Source organism: Colletotrichum siamense (genome assembly GCF_013390195.1).
Source record: "Colletotrichum siamense strain Cg363 chromosome Unknown KSG_Cg363_contig06, whole genome shotgun sequence".
Classification (NCBI taxonomy): Eukaryota; Fungi; Ascomycota; class Sordariomycetes; order Glomerellales; family Glomerellaceae; genus Colletotrichum; species Colletotrichum siamense.
Genome location: NW_023501019.1, coordinates 2,505,617 through 2,520,999, shown reverse-complemented (window position 1 = coordinate 2,520,999; position 15,383 = coordinate 2,505,617). Strand labels below are relative to the sequence as shown.

The following is a 15,383-nucleotide window of genomic DNA, read 5'->3' as shown; positions in this document are numbered from 1 at the left end:
GGAAGGTGAATACAGAGAAGTGAAAGCGGCTGCAAGCTCGCCTCGTATTCAAGGCGAAGCCATTGCTAAATTGGGCAGCCATGATCTAGAAGATGTGCATCTAGAGCATGTAGGCGAACAGACCAATCGCAGCAACAGCGGCAGCATTGCCATAGCGGGGAGCGGCGGTAGGGGCGGCGTAACCGGATGAGCTGGAGGAGGCGGGGGTCTGGGAAGCTTGGGAGCCGGTGCCAGTGCCGGTAGTCGAGCCGGAGCCGGTGCCAGTAGCGGCGGCAGAGGTGGTGGTGGAAGAGGCAGCGGAATCGGCCTGGGCGTCGATGGTACCGCACTGGGACTTGATGGAGTCGGTGCAGTTAGTCTGGCCGCGGGCGTTGCCGACGTTGGCAGCGATGCAGTCCTCGAAAGCCTGGTTGCAGATGAAAGTGGGAAGGGTCTGCTCGTAGTACTCGAGTCCGGGAGCGGTGCCGTTGGAGCAGGTGCAGGTGTAGTTCAGGGTGGCCTGCAAAGGTGGAGTTAGCTCGGTCGGATCACAATGGGTGCTGGGATTGTTGCGCCAGGTTTGCGACAACTTCAGAGGCGACTGGCGACTCAATCGGCGCAGTCTGAAGGAATAGAGGGCAACTTACGGGATCACACTCGTTGGCAGTGGCGCGGTTGCAAAGGACATTGCAGACGTTCCGCTCACCAGTGCACCAGGAAGCTGTAGAAATGGTCTGTTAGCACCAAGGTCTAGTTGTGATCGGTAAGGCCGGCCCCGATATGAATGGAGCCGGGACCTTTTTCCCTCGTATTCTTGGGGCCAAACATACCTCTGGTCTGAAGGTTGACATTGGCGACATTGATGTCAGCGGCAGAGTAGACCTTGCGCTGGGCAGAGACAGCGGTGACGGCCGAGATGGCGAGAACGGCGAAGGAAGTACGCATGTTGACGGTGGTGATTGTTGTTGTTGTTGGGTGTGTGGTGATGTGGTGCGGAGAAAGTTTGTTGGGTTGATTTCTGTGGCGGAAGAAGACTGGAGCGTTGTCTGATAGGCAAGCAAGCAATATTCGGTCCAAGAATCGGATAGACGGCGGTGAAGATGTTTCTTTGCCTGATCTGCTTCGTGGGGATGTTTGACGAACGTTGGACGGGAGAAGAGAAGAGGTCAGTCAAAACAGAAGGGCGAGATGGGCAACGATGTGGTTTTATTATGACGGGAGGCAAGCATGCAGTCAGTAGGAAGGTACCTTCTGCAGTAGGTCGGTAAGGCAGGTAGGCATTGGGTAGGTACCTTTGGAGCAACAACAGCGACAGCGGTGGCGGCAGCTGTTCCAGCAAGTCCCCAGTCCCACGTTCTTTCTGTGCCTGTCTTTCCGATGCGGTAAGCGCGATGGGGAATACTGGCTGGACTAGAAAGCAGGTGCAGCTTTACAGGGTGTCCTGCCGCACCTTCCCTCTTGAAGGGGGAAAGAATGGCAAGCCGGCCGGGCAGGTGCCGCAATCAAAGCGTGTGCGTACGCAGTAAGGTAAGGTGTGTTGCGGCTTGCCCGCTCGCCCTCACTTTCCCTCGCTTTCCCGTCCCTTCCCTTCCTTCCCACGATGATTCTTAGTCGCAGGTTGCTGGTCTTGGCTGCTGCCCACAAACAGGGTGTATTCGTGCAAGGGTGGGCGCACTAACAGTGAGGTGTGTGGCTGGGGTCCACACATCACTGAGGACGGCGGGTGGGGGGGAGAGGGGAACCTTCCTAGCCAGGTACCTACCTTAATGACCAGGAAGTGGTGTCTAGCGCGGCCTTGGCGTGTCTTCTCCAACGCGCCCGCCGTACCTCCGCCGTATCTCTTCGAGTTCCCACCGAGAAATTCGCATTCTGGTCAAGTGCTGGGCGACTTTTTCTCGTTCCTTGTTGTGGTGAAAGGCGACACCGAGGCGAGGCGCGAGGTCAGAACTGTGCTGCCCGACTGGCCATCACCCACCCACTTACTCACTCACCGCGATGGACCGTCATCATATCCATCTGCACAGACAGCCAGGCCGCACCGGGACGGACTCTTATCGGCAAGGGCGGTCGCGAACCGTCTGGCCGGGGTGGTACGTATCCCAACATCAGATACGCTTGCTTTGCTTGAAGCGGGTGGCCGCAGCTGCAGCACACCAGCCAGCAGCTCCAAGCAGCAGCTCTGAGGCACTTATGCAACTAACCTCGCACAGAAAATAGCTCTGGAAAAAGCTAAGACAGCGCCATCCCGATGTTTTGGTGTGGTGCGAGCGCGCCGCGAGAAGAAATCAAATCGAAGTTTGAAATTTGCAGCGCAATTTCACCAGACTAACACGCTGCAATCAAGCCTCGCCCTCAACCACCCACCCGCCAATTGGCAAGGACCGACACGCCGCCATGTGGATGCCAGTGCTGGGCAGGCATAGGCTGTCCCCGACTCCCCTGCCGCGGTGCCTGGCCCTTGTCGCCTCAGACTTTGGAGACTCCGAGACTGAAACTTTCGTCGGTCCCTCGTGATGGCCTCACTCGCCTCGTCGCATCTTTCTCTCGCTTCTTCCATTTTTAACCCCGGCGGTGCACATGTTGGTCATGCCAAGCTGGAGGTTCCCCCTCGTCATTGCACGAGAGCCCGAGGCAGCCTGCCAACTGACTGAGGGAGGTGCTGGTTCGGTACGGACACGAGCCTCAATGGCAACGATGGTCAATTGAATTCGCCCCTGCCTCGACCACACCGTTCCTCCTGTCTATCCAAACTCTGGCACACACGACACACAAACTGAAAGCGGCTACTGCCCGCGGACGCGACCTGATGGGACGGACTACAGACAGGTTGGGATGGGATGTTCATTGGGCCTAGGCGACGGTCGCAGTGCCAAGCCTATTCAAATCACATTCCTCGGTGGTCTCTGTCTCATCATAGACTGCCCGAGGGGGACGACGAGATTTTTTTTTTCCTTTCCCACTCAGATTTTCCCATCAGGCCCGGGCTCTTCATCTCGGGCTAACGTTACCCAAACAGCTCCACCTTCCGCCGTTCTTTCCCTCTGACTCCGCGCTGCAAAGCTATTGGCTGATTGCCCTTTTCTGGAGTCGGCAAGACAGCGCTAGTCCAAAGAGGGGATGGACTCAGAAGGGTGCACCAGCCACAGATATGCAGCTTTGGGATGTTGCCGTGGCCCGGGAGACCTGCAGCGTGTGGGGACATGGGTATCTATTGCCAATCAACTGGACGCAATCCATTTCCCTGTTGCAGTGGTGCCGTCGCGTCCGTTGTTGCTTGTTCTTCTTCTCAATGGATGGAACCGCGCCCATCTCTTCTCCTCGGAGTTTCCTCCAGACTGCCGGTAGGAACCCGGACACAACCCTCTCAGGCTCAGATCATCGATGACTTTTCTTACGCGCCCAGCAAAAAGTGGTCCAACCCACCGCACCTTGTGGACCGCTAGGCTCTTGTCCGCCGCCTTAAACCCGTCGTCGTTCATGTCCAACAGTGGACTCTCCCATTGAACGCTGGTGCTAACCCCTCAGTGGGCACCCAACTGCGTTCAGTGCTCAAGCTGAACCATCACCGACGAATACACAAGACACATGCACAACACAACTCCAACCATCGGCCTACACAACCTCCTCCGCACTTGCACTTCACAGTGCCGTACCATCGCCATCACCTACCACTCTGGCAGACACAGCGTCTCATCTTTCGAAACAGTCCTCGCCCTCACCAACCCCTTCTCACATCACAACCTCCTCATTCTCGCTCTTGGCAGTCTCTGGCCGCTGCTCTCCAGGGCTGGCTCATTTGGCCCCCTGCCGCATCCCAGTGCCATTCCGTGTTTCTGTTGGCGGCCCCTTGCTTTCAAACATCTCTTGCAATGCAATCACCCTACGGATAATCACCACCCCAGGCTCATAAGCATTCAACCATAACGCACGGCAGATGCCATTGGCCTCCGCAAACCGATGCCCGCTGCTTGCTAAGCACTGGCTTTTGCGGTCGAACCCGGCACCAGCTCCAGTTTATTTTTCTTTCCTTGCCGTGCCTTATCACTGCTCATCTTGGCACCTAGAAGAAACTACTCTCTACTAGGACGAATACTGCGAAGTTGGTACGCTGCGCTAGCCCTGAGGTGGCATCCAGCACCTAAGGTATCGGCCGACGGACGGACGTTCCTGCCCAAAGCTCCAGCGCCGTTGCAAGCGCCATCACCAACTGGCAATCTGCGTTGTCAAAGAGGCCGCCTCTCCCCTACCAAAACCGGGGCTGAAATCAAGACAAGACGTTCTCAAATCGGCTAAGCGGCCAGTCAGAAAGAACAATACAGGACCTCCAGCAGTCCACCTACAGGCCCAAGCCTGCAAGCACGCTGTTGCAGTAGTACCGCCGTGGGTACCACCGTCCGTGGCACACGCTACCTGCACACGCTACACGGTGAGCTGCCTCCCACGGTCCTGGGCGCGGAGCTACCACGAGCTCTTGGTCCAATCATGACGGCCAATTGCATGCCGAGCTTTCCACCGATCGTCATCAACAACATCCTGGAGCCGTTTTTCTTTGCCCGCCGTTGCTCCGTGAGGGGTTGGTGTTCCCGAAATCGTCTGACGGTTATCACTTTTGTCTTTCTTCGATTTGATATCCCGCGGCAACGACGGCTCCGAAAGCATTGAACCGGCTTCGGTTTCCCGAGAGGCTGGTTGTCTGCCCAATATGGAGCTCCTCGTGCTCATGCGACATTAATTCCTGGTTGAATTCCAGTCGACCAGAGGTATGCGGCCAATAGCCAATGTCTCATCGGCCTTTTTTTCCTGCCCAGCCCCAAAGTCTCTCTAGTCGAGCCATCCCCAGCAACCATTCGGACCTGCCTGCGCCGTACAGATTCTCCGCATTGTCTAGCTGCCTTTTCATCCAACCAGTACGAAACCGTCCAACCAACCTCCCGAAGAAAAAGTGGTGTGTGTACTGCTGCAGTTTCGTCGGATTCTGTTCGCAGACGAGGGCTAGACCTGCACGAGGCTGCCGATACGAACTCTGCCACACCGTGAGGGTTGCTGACGTCGCCGCCAACAACCCCGCCACGAAGCTTACGAACGCACCAGCCCGCATCGTGCCAAGTCTTTGACTTTTGATAGATGCGCGGCGTGATGGGAGGCGCAGCTTGCGCGACTTTCTCTATTCTACCTCAATAACTCGCGACCTCCGAAAACTCAGTGGAACAAGTACTCCCCAGGTCTTCCCCAGCAGCACAACAGGCACCAAAGTCTGAGGAAGCGACGGCTTCGGACGCACAACCGTCTTGACATGGGATTGTGGAAAATTCCATCGTCATAGATCCAAAGGGATCTTCCACACGCCATGCAGCCGCCCCCAACGCCGTCAACTTGGCGGGCCGGGACTGTGGGGCCCGGACGTGGATCTGAGGTTCCGGATACCCGTCCTGCACCAAGATGTCACTCGTCGTCCAATCAACAACCAGTCGCGTTTCTGGAGCAAATACCTCATGCAACAAATCTTCCGACGTCGCCATCCGACATATGCGGCTTGTGCCGGCCTCTGTTGCCGTGACACCTTCTGCGATGGAGAACACATTGACAGGCACTCGCAACCTCGAGAGATTCTCTATTCTATTTGACAAATACGCTCGCCTTCCTACTTTTGGCTTCGTGTGCAGATCTATCCTCTACATATCGGGCACATGCAAGATCATGTCTCATGCTCTCCTCGCAACCGGTTCTAAACCGACTTCGAGGGTGTCCTTCACGAGGCCCTTCTCATTCCTGACTTCCTCGCCTCCGCTGCGTACCCATCGATTCCAAGCCACCAGCTGCATACACTGCCCTTCCATGCTGGTGCATTTGGCTTGATATCCCAGGCCGCCGTCTTCCACTCGCCTTCGCGCATCCGCGTCGTTGATCAGCGCAGTGACGGAGCCAGCTATACTCGCCGGCTGCATCATGTACAGCGGCATACTCGGTTCCGAGAAGATCTTCTGCAGCACTGGTACGTGCCAAAGCAGCAAACAATACGCCTCGATACAGTGGGCGAGAAGCAGCAAAAGCACAGGCGGGGGGTACTGGACGTGGAATGGCGTTACGCTCACTGATCGGATGAGTGTGTAAAAGTCTTCGAACGTGGGAGGCGCCCCTCCGTCAGTCACCAAAAATGGACGCGCTGCCACCTTGTGCGCGTGAGGTCCGAGAAGAGCGGCTTCGTATTGCAGATGAGCCAGCGCAACGTTGGCTCCATGCACCCAGTTCTGCACGAAGGGCGCTGTGAAGGTCGGGAAGCTGGCCATTCTCAAAGTTGTGCCGATGAGGTAGTCATCCTTGTGGCCGTAAATGACGTTTCCAGGTCGGATTGCGCCGGTACGGAAGCCTCCATCCTGCAACGGGTCTTCCGGTATGTCATTGGCACCGCAGATGAGGCGCTCTGCCTCTGCCTTGCTCCTGGCGTAGTTGGCGAAGAACTCGCCATGAGGACGCAGAGGTTTCCAAAAGTCCAACTCATTCAGCACCTGCACGAAGTTCGCCGGCCACTGCTTGAAGGGCGAGTTGAAGAAGTTGACGGGCTTCAGAGCAACACTGCACGACGACGTGAAGATGAAGACGCCGGCGCCGGAGGCCTTGGCGGCAGCAAGAACGTGAGCGGCACCAGTCGTGTTGACGCGGGAGCAGCGGTCGTACACCATTGGGCTACGCTCAGACGGGCGGATGACGGCGGCAGTGTGAAACACTGTCAGAGGGAGCTGAGCGACAGACTCAGGCCAAGGCCTTGCAAATGCAGCAGAGGTTGCTGACTCTGAGGATATGTCAGCCTGGGCGAAATCGACCTGCGACACGGGGCCTTCGCTCATATCATCGCGTAAGGGCTTGCGGAAGTCGATGATACGGATCGCCTCGGGGGGGTGACCGCGCGCAATCAGCTGAATCGCAAGTTGTCCTCCAACCAAGCCTGTGACAAAGACGGTCAGCGCAATCAGATTGGTATCATCAAAGGGGCCATCGTACCAGCTCCGCCAACAATAACATAGCGTCTGTCCAGCTTTGGGGGTAAGTGTGGTGTCCAGTCGATGGGCTGCTTCTCCATGCGTTCGAAGACGCGCTTAACTCGGTCTGGCGTCCATCGATCCGGCGACACCCGCTGAGCCTCAGGCGGGGTATTCGACATGGCCCAATTGATCCTCCAGAGGTACAGCACCGCGGCCGCCACTAGGCCGAAGACGAGTTTGGCAGTCCATGATTCCAGCATCATGGGCTAGTTAGTGTTGGGCGCCGCCGGTTGACCGTTGCTTGCTCTAAGGTTCTGCCCCTCGTGGAGTTGTTGCTCTTTTCGTACACTAACGGCGGCTTCCAGACAAAGAAGATTTCCGGATATAATGGCGCAAGAAGCTTGTTTTTCATGACGCAACGCTAATGAGGGGGGCGGCGGGAGCTTTTTAATGCCAGGTGCCTCTCGAGACCGAGCTCCCCTCGCCGGTCGCACCTGCTTCCCGAGCCGATCAATGCGCTAAACATTTGGAGTCCTCGAGCCCCCACCACTCCGGTCCTTGCGCAAATATCAAATCGCTCCTCCAGGACTGCGAGTCGAGTCCTCCTCCGGCGGTGAGAACCGAGGTCCCACTGCTCCGCTCCGATATCACCAAAGACAGCGCGCAGAGAAGCCGTCCATCGAAAGACGCCATTCACCAAGCCCTTGCAGGCAGAATTTAAACGAGGGCTGCACTGCTCTTATTCGTATCCCTCGGGTCGATCAGTGTAACCTGCACCGACTTACGCACCTCCAACGGCCTGGCACTCTTCGACGCGTGACCGGTGCGACCCGAAACCGATTTGTGGTGGGGTCCGCGGCCGTCACTCCCGCGTGGTTTGCTTGTGCGGAGAGCTCTTCGCTCGTGATGTGACGTTCTGATTGGGCGCGCACGCAGCTCTCACCCCCGGCAGCTCCCCCGCACATGCCCCGTGTGCTACACGAGACCTGCAGCACGCGGTGCGGTGGGTGGCTTCAATGTCAGAACCTTATGACGACAAGATCCCCAGGGCACGTCCGTAAGCAGTAAGCACCTGCTCATTGGCTGTGCGAAGCCGTGTGGCAGATCGACTGAGCGTTTTTCTGAGCCGCAACTGGGCGACGACCGTCCTTGGGTCAGTCCTTCCGTCAAAGATGCTGATACCGCTCGTGCCATAATTAGACCTTGCGTAACAACCCTGCTTCCAGTCATGTCCGAAGATTGGGCGGTATAAAAACAGTCGAAGCCCCAGGGAGTGTGCTTCTACAAACAATCGCATCTGAAGCAAAACGGTGCCTAAAAACGTGGACCCAGAACACAGGTTATACTCAAACCTTACGAATTAGGCGGGAAACTGTGGTGTCTTCCTGTCGTCGATCCCACATCAACGGAATATTATGGTTCAACACCCGCCAATACCTGCCAAGAGACAGACCATCCCGGAGGGCATAGACAACTTGATGATGTCTTGGTGCTGACGAACCTGACGGACTACCCAACCTCTGTGAACCAGGAAAGCCTTATCACATGGCGGCGAATCACGTTGGACTGTCCCTCCAATCACTCTAATGATGATTTTGAACCATTGTCTGGCGATTGTGATACTGCTTGCTACCCCTTGTTATACTTATCATTCCGAAATGTCTGCTGCGAGTCGTCACTCCTTAGATGAGTTCGACGTTTAGATGCAGTCTGCTGAAGAGTATAAGTATAGCTGTAGATTGCCCGTTCAGCAACACGCGCAGGCAACCGCGAAGGATTTTCCTTATCTTTAAATAATCTCGATCTGTACTAAGCCTATCGCATTCGCCAAGGCCGGTCGTTGCGCTTCCTTCGCAAGGCCGCCGTAGCGGAAAATTTGGGAGATGCCGCACTCGTCGTCCATCGGCTCTGGAGGTTGGATCTCCGGGTCTATGCTTCTTGACCCTAAAAATAAAATTTGGATGTTGTCCTGTTATGTTAGCCCCAGGATGTCACCAGCATGGTCACTGGAGACTGGCATTGTTGAGCTAGCGGTTTCTATCGAAGGTATGCAGTGCTTTGTAATTTGGTCGTGGTTTTGACCGACTCATTCTGCTCAATTAAATCAAAATTTTCATTTTCGCCCCCTTATATACAACGAGAACTTGTGTCCGCTTTGAGGCCAACGCAGAGCGCGATACTTGGGCTGCAAGCCTACGATAGAATGTTACTCGTCAGCACTCGTTGCCTGAGGATTATAAAAAGGCTACATGCCCACTCGACATTTTCTTTTCCTCGCAAGTAATCTGACTTGTGCAGTTAAAAAGCCGAACGCGTCGAATGGCCAAGGCAGCCCTCTGGGTGCTTCGTCACGAATCCTCGAGTTTCCCGCAGTATTGGCCTGCTTGTGGTATCGGCCATCTCTGGTTCTAGGAAGCTATTCAGTCATTCTTAACGCTGTTAAGCAGCAGCAGAAACCTGACCCCAAGAGTATCAGAAAGTCATGGGCATCAGGAACGTACGGTGTACCACAGACGAAATTAGTCCTTGCGGCAACCCAATAAGAGGCGGAAATTTTAGTTTGGCGGTTCGATCAAATCTTAGAAAGACAAGCTTAAAGTTAACTTATGCATCATAGGCTATCAGGGCATAGCTATCTATGACCTTGCTTCATAGCTCGACGGACGAGGCCACGAAAGACGGGTGGTGCCTATATATTGCCGACGAGTCTTAGGAGGAGAGTGCTCACCAATCGCTTCCGAGCCTTCACTTTTTTATTCTCAGCAGGAAGACTATGGTGAGTGGCTCATACCTGTCGTCGTGTCTTTCTCGGAGGCGAATCAAAGAGCAAGTCATCCATACGACTTCATGGGCCCTTGCCTCTGATTTTGTCTGATGATTTGCCCCGCAGCTCTCGTGGACGTCAAAGAGATGACGCTGTAATGTAATTGAGTTGAGAAATCTCGTGCTCTACAATTATTTAGGATCAGATGACTGCTTACCACTTCATTCCTCGACTTCTGTCCTTTCAATAACACAGTCAACTGGCTAAAGTCTGGGCTACTTATAAGACTTTCGGGCTATCATAAATCATAAAAAGTCAGACTTCTCTCAATTTCGTCATTCAACGCGCAATGGTCCGGGGGTATCAGGTTCTATGTCTCACTTGATTCTGAACTGCCTAAGAGGCTTAGAAAGTTCAGTGAGATGAAAGTCCCTAACTAGAAACCTCTCAAGGTAGTCTCAAATGGAATGTCTCCAGACTCTGCCTCTGGGTGAGTATTCGCTGACAATCGGTCGATGCCAGGTGAACTTCCCACATGACTCTCATCGTTATCGAACGACCATCACTAAGTACCGATCGTAAGCCTCTAATTACCAAACTATGATCGACTCCCAGCTGTCATCTAAGCGAGACTATGTGTGAACGCCTGACATTCGTCAAGTGAAAATTTGACAGTGATATACTCCTCACGAACATCAGCAGCCATTGCTCTTCCAGCTTGCCATATTATAAGCCACTCTTGAACAAATTGTCGCGATCATGGAAATGAGCTTACGAAATAAGGTGTGTCTAGCTGTGCAGCTTACAAAAAGAGTATCTAGACGGTGCTTCTAAGGCTTCTGGTTTTCCTCTTAAGAATGGGTAGTAAAGACTGGTCCTAGAACTTAGCTGCACTCAGCCTGTGGATATGTGCAGCCAAATCATGGCAAATAGGGCGTCCCGATAGCTGAAAGCAATTGTATGTCCTGCTTGGCCTTGGCTGTCTGCTCTACGATGTCATTCATTGTCGATTCCGGGTTTATTCAAATAATGAAAAAAAAGACCGACTAATCACTTTCTGACATTGGAATTGGCTTCTGACACGATCGTTTGTTTTGAGGCTTTTTCGCTGCCGATCAAGTCGCTCATCGCGATATTGTTGTGTGAGAAATGTTTCCGCACAAGACAAAATCGACATTTCAAGGCGTCAGGGAAGTTTTCTGGAAAGAAAAAGTGGCTACAGAGCCGTCAACAAGTTGTTGCGGGTTTGATAAGCTCAGAAATGTTGGATGCGAATCGCACGTCGGCCGTTGTTCATCATTAATAAGACAGCCGCTTGGCTTGAAGAAGCCTGGCGACAGAAGACAAATACTATCCTCAGATGGCTGGTCACCAAGGCGGTAGGACGGGGATTTCAGCAGTTCAAACCCTATTTTATCTTTTGCCCCTAGCGCTCGAAAGGTAATCAGCCGTAGGGCCTTGATATCACAACTGCAGAGAACTGCTCGATCTCTCAAAAGCTTGGCCGTGTTGAGTTTGAAAGGAGAGATTTCAGAAGAGTCACGTTTTCGGGGCTTTGATTTGAGTCTCAAAGCTCTCAAAGACTTCATCGCCTGTTTCAATGAAAAATTCATAAGCCTTATGCTTTGATATACCTAGACTATTATTGACGCCCTTTGATTCAATTCCAGCTTCGTCTTATCTTATAAATAAGCGCACCGTGATTTGGAGGTGTTGTCGACCACACACAGCCACGGACATTGACCAGGCTTCAAGAGTCAGTAAGGTGATTTGATCCCTTTCAAATAGGCTGATGGTTCATCTTACTGTTAGCGACAAATTCATGATGAAATGGAGCCGGGATAAATGCCATGGGAATCCCGAGGATTGTGCCAGTTTGGTGTATACTCCGTGGGTGCAACTACGGCCTCACGATATCTCGTCCACCTAGCCAGACGAATATCCAGCTGATCATGATCATGATTTTCCTCCTCCAGCTTCTCGTCCAACCCAAACTCCCAGATCTCCAAGCCAGCCAAGCACTCATTCCAGTCCATTCCTGTCGCCCTCCAATGATACCATCGTGGCGTCCCAAGTATGCCAGCAGAACCCTCTGCTTGTAACCAAACGGTTTCACATCTTCTTCCCTTCCGTTCAATGTCGTGGTGAGATATTCTCCCTTCTGCAATGCCACCTCAGCTAGCGTGGGCAGTGACACCCCATCAATGTCTGCTGCATCACCCAACGCGTACACATCCTTCATTGGGCTCCCATCAGGCCGCAAAACCCTCAAGTACTTGTCCGTCAGTATCCTCGGTAGTCCGTGTTCGGGCTTCTTGACATCCAGCTTCTGCACCAGCGAGCTTGCCTTGTTCCCTGTAGCCCAAATGATCAGGCCTGAAGGCAACCTCCCATCCTCTTTCGTGATGATCCCATCAGGCTCCACCGACGAAATGTGCGAGCAAGTCTTGAGCGCAACTTGTTTCCCCTCCAAACTCTGTGTCGCGTACTCGCTCAATCTGGCATCGAATGTCGACAAAATCGAAGGCGCGACATCATGGATCGTGATCGTCAACTTTCCATCCAACTGGGGGAACAAGAACCTCATCTCCTCAAACCACAGATCCCACAACTCCGCCGCAGCCTCGATACCAATCGCCCCGCCGCCCACAATCCTGATGCTCAAAAGATCTCTCTGCTCCTGCTCCGTCGTCGTCGGCAGCGACGCCTTATCCATAATCTCCAAAATTCTCTGCTGAATCAAACGCGCATCGTTCGTCGTCTTCAGAAAGAAAGCATGCTTGCTCGCACCGGGCGTCCCAAAGTCCTGAATATCGCACCCCGGCGCGATGCACAGCTTGTCGTACTCAACGTCAAAGAACTCGGGCTCCTCGTCGTCGCCCTTGATGTGCGTGTCGGACTTGCACCGGATGACCCGCTTCTCAAAGTCGATGTCCTCGGCGAAGGCCTTGTAGTAGCTCATGTCCGTACGGCTTTTTCGGCGGACGGGCTCCTCCGCCATGCGGAAGTTGAAGAGGCCGCATGCTGCGCTGGCAAGGAGCGGGGTGTACTGGATCGTGCGGATGGGCGAGATCACCTTGACGGTGTATTTTGACAGGTCAATCTTCTGGGTCAGGGTGAAGCCGCCCCAGCCGGAGCCGATGACGGCGAGAACAGGCTTCTTCGAGTCGACCATTTTCGTGCTGTATGTTGAGATTGCCCTTTTCACAATAAAATGGCTTTGTCCGGCCACCCGCCTACTTATGTTTCCCCCTCATTCTTAGCGGGCGAAGGTTCAGCATCGCAAGCTTGACGTCACGCGTTTTACGGTTTTGCGATAGTTCCTGGCAAATGTGGTGATCGGCTGCGGAGTAGCTATTTCACTTTCGGGACGTCATCGACTTTCGGGAAATGGAGATGTTACATTTCAGGCAGTTTAGCTAACGATTTAGGCGCTTTGATTGGTCGCAGCTGGTTGTCAGCTTGTAGATGGCAGATGCCGGGAGATCTCCGTGGCTGAATACCGAGATCCAGAATTGACGAGAATCCGATTTATGGAGAACACGGAAATCCGGCATACGAACTTCTGCCTCTTTCACAAAAAAGCGCCCCCAAACAATTGGTCTTGAAAATACACTTGCGGGGTGCATGGGAGCTAGATCTTGGCAAAGGCAATTCTTCATTGAAACCATCATTAGCACCGCCAACATGGTGATACCTAGTCTACTAAAACGATACGTACATATATACAAAGCCAACGCTTACAGGCCCTCGGGAGCCTGGGCATATTTCCTCCAAACAGGATCATTCAAAAGCCTCTCCATTGCCTCATGCTCGACACCTACAAAAACCTCAATGCCGCCCTTCTTCGGGTCCGGCAGCACAATCTGCATCGTGTGCGTTACACCTACAGATGGCGGGCGGACAGCCAGGATCTTCTCACCGAACGCAGAGCCCCATTCGATATCGTAGAAAGGGAACTCGCGCCATGATGACTGCAGCATATGGTTACCAGGCATGTCAAGGAACATGGTCGGCGCAAGCCTAGTCACGTCTTGGAGCCTCTCAACCAGCGCATTGAGACTGTCAAGGTAGACATCCTCGGTCTTGGCTACAGCACGGCGGACGCAGATGGCCAGGTCCGCGAGTGTTGCTTCGCTTTCCAGAGACACGACCTCACGAACATCGAGAACGGCCGGTGCGAAGCCAAGGATGTTGCCGATGGTGTGCTTGTGCACCGGCACGCCCGCTCTCCGGCGCGCATCGAGAGCGATGCCCATCACGGAAGGTGAAGGGGTCGGGTCTTCGGAGACGAGGCGGATCTTGGTGCTGTGCTGTGCCGACATTGTCGCGCGCCAGATAAGCGCCGACAGAGCGTCGTTGGTGGTGATGTACTCTGGAATGCCTTCTCGACCCCTGAAGAGCTTGGCGTTGGCAGGGGATGCATCGGCCTTGAGGGCAGCCAGGGCAGAGGGAGAGAAGTACCAGATGTGGCCATGGTGGATGTCTGAGGCGAGCTTGGGTGGCACACCAGGGGGAGTGAAAGGAAGCTCGATGTATTCTGCATGGTCTTCCGGGCGGCCGGGCTGGGCGCCGGTGGACTTCATCACCTTGACTCTGTCCTCTACGGGGACCTCGGCCGGGCGGGTAATTGGGATGCCTTGCAGGCGTCGGACTTCCTCAGCGAGGAGCTCGGTGAACTTGTAGGCCGTCGTGCCGTCTGCGTAGGCGTGTAGGAAGAGCATGTTGAGAAGGAGACCTCCCTTGATGAAGTTGGCTTGCATCCATGTGACGTTCAGCCTGTCACCAGCCTGAGGCCATTCGCCACCCAATCCACGACGGCAGACCTTCTCGGGGAGGAGTGCCGAAGAAGGGAACCCGCGGGCCTTGAGCTCAGCGAAGGTAGGGAAGGTCTCATCGCCACGGAGGTCCTTAGCAAGGAAGTCCTCAATCTCGTCACCATAGTGGCGGAGCTTGAGGAGACCTGCTTGCTTTGAGTCCTCCAGGGGCACGACCTCGCAGCCGGCGATGGGGACACGATCCTTCATTGCCTTGTAGGCAGTCTTCAGAATGTGTGTAAGGTGGTCGGCATCATAGTTATCGGGCAGCTCAAAGTGATAGATACAGCGAATCCATCCTTTGGGGCCGATCTGCTCGACGGGAAGAAGGGGAGGGGCAAGGTCGAGATTCGTTTCAGTCGGCGAGGGGATTTCCGTGGCTGTTGTGACGGAGACAGTCTTCTCAGGCAGAGGCCCAGCATCAGTCACCAGACTAGGCTCAGTCAATGCCGGCGTCATCTTGAGAAGTTGAGAAAGAATTCAAAATTGAAACGAAGATGAAATGTCTATTAGACCCGAGCGTAGAGTATGGTCGATACCAGGCAGTTTGGACGTCTTTGGAGAGCATGGGATGATGGGCTTTTGAAGAAGTGAGCTCTCGTCGCTGGTCTATCATCTCAACTGGAACTTCGATCCCCAAGGAGCTTTCCGTCGCTCGTATGATAGTTTCTGCCGACCTGGTCGCGATTCTGCAGCTCGGGTGGCGTAGTACATGCAGTTCAGGGGAACCAACAAGATCTTCAGGCCCGGCCAGATTGCAGCGTCTCAATCGCTGCACTCTAGTTGAAATGTGATTACAGGCTGCACGTATTCGCTATCCCGAACAGGCAAATGCCTCGTTCC

At 54.2% G+C, this 15,383-nt stretch overlaps 4 protein-coding genes across 4 annotated transcripts; all 4 read right to left on the bottom strand.

The window, feature by feature from the left end:
* Positions 1–100: 100 nt before the first annotated feature.
* Positions 101–924, bottom strand: CGCS363_v009654 (uncharacterized protein; the record flags this gene model as incomplete). The annotated part of the gene is made up of 3 exons (XM_036641503.1): positions 101–499; positions 627–700; positions 810–924. 3 exons carry the CDS (start codon positions 922–924, stop codon positions 101–103), a joined length of 588 nt encoding a protein of 195 aa, XP_036493269.1.
* Positions 925–5,681: 4,757 nt separating this feature from the next.
* On the bottom strand, positions 5,682–7,219 carry NSDHL (Sterol-4-alpha-carboxylate 3-dehydrogenase, decarboxylating; the record flags this gene model as incomplete). Its single annotated transcript, XM_036641502.1, has 2 exons — positions 5,682–6,922; positions 6,979–7,219. 2 exons carry the CDS (start codon positions 7,217–7,219, stop codon positions 5,682–5,684), a joined length of 1,482 nt encoding a protein of 493 aa, XP_036493268.1.
* Positions 7,220–11,623: 4,404 nt separating this feature from the next.
* CGCS363_v009652 (putative NADH dehydrogenase) lies at positions 11,624–12,898 on the bottom strand (the record flags this gene model as incomplete). Its single annotated transcript, XM_036641501.1, has 1 exon — positions 11,624–12,898. One exon carries the CDS (start codon positions 12,896–12,898, stop codon positions 11,624–11,626), a length of 1,275 nt encoding a protein of 424 aa, XP_036493267.1.
* A 565-nt stretch (positions 12,899–13,463) lies between these two features.
* On the bottom strand, positions 13,464–14,999 carry CGCS363_v009651 (Trichothecene 3-O-acetyltransferase TRI101; the record flags this gene model as incomplete). Its single annotated transcript, XM_036641500.1, has 1 exon — positions 13,464–14,999. The coding sequence occupies one exon, from the start codon at positions 14,997–14,999 to the stop codon at positions 13,464–13,466; it is 1,536 nt and encodes a 511-aa protein (XP_036493266.1).
* Positions 15,000–15,383: the final 384 nt, after the last annotated feature.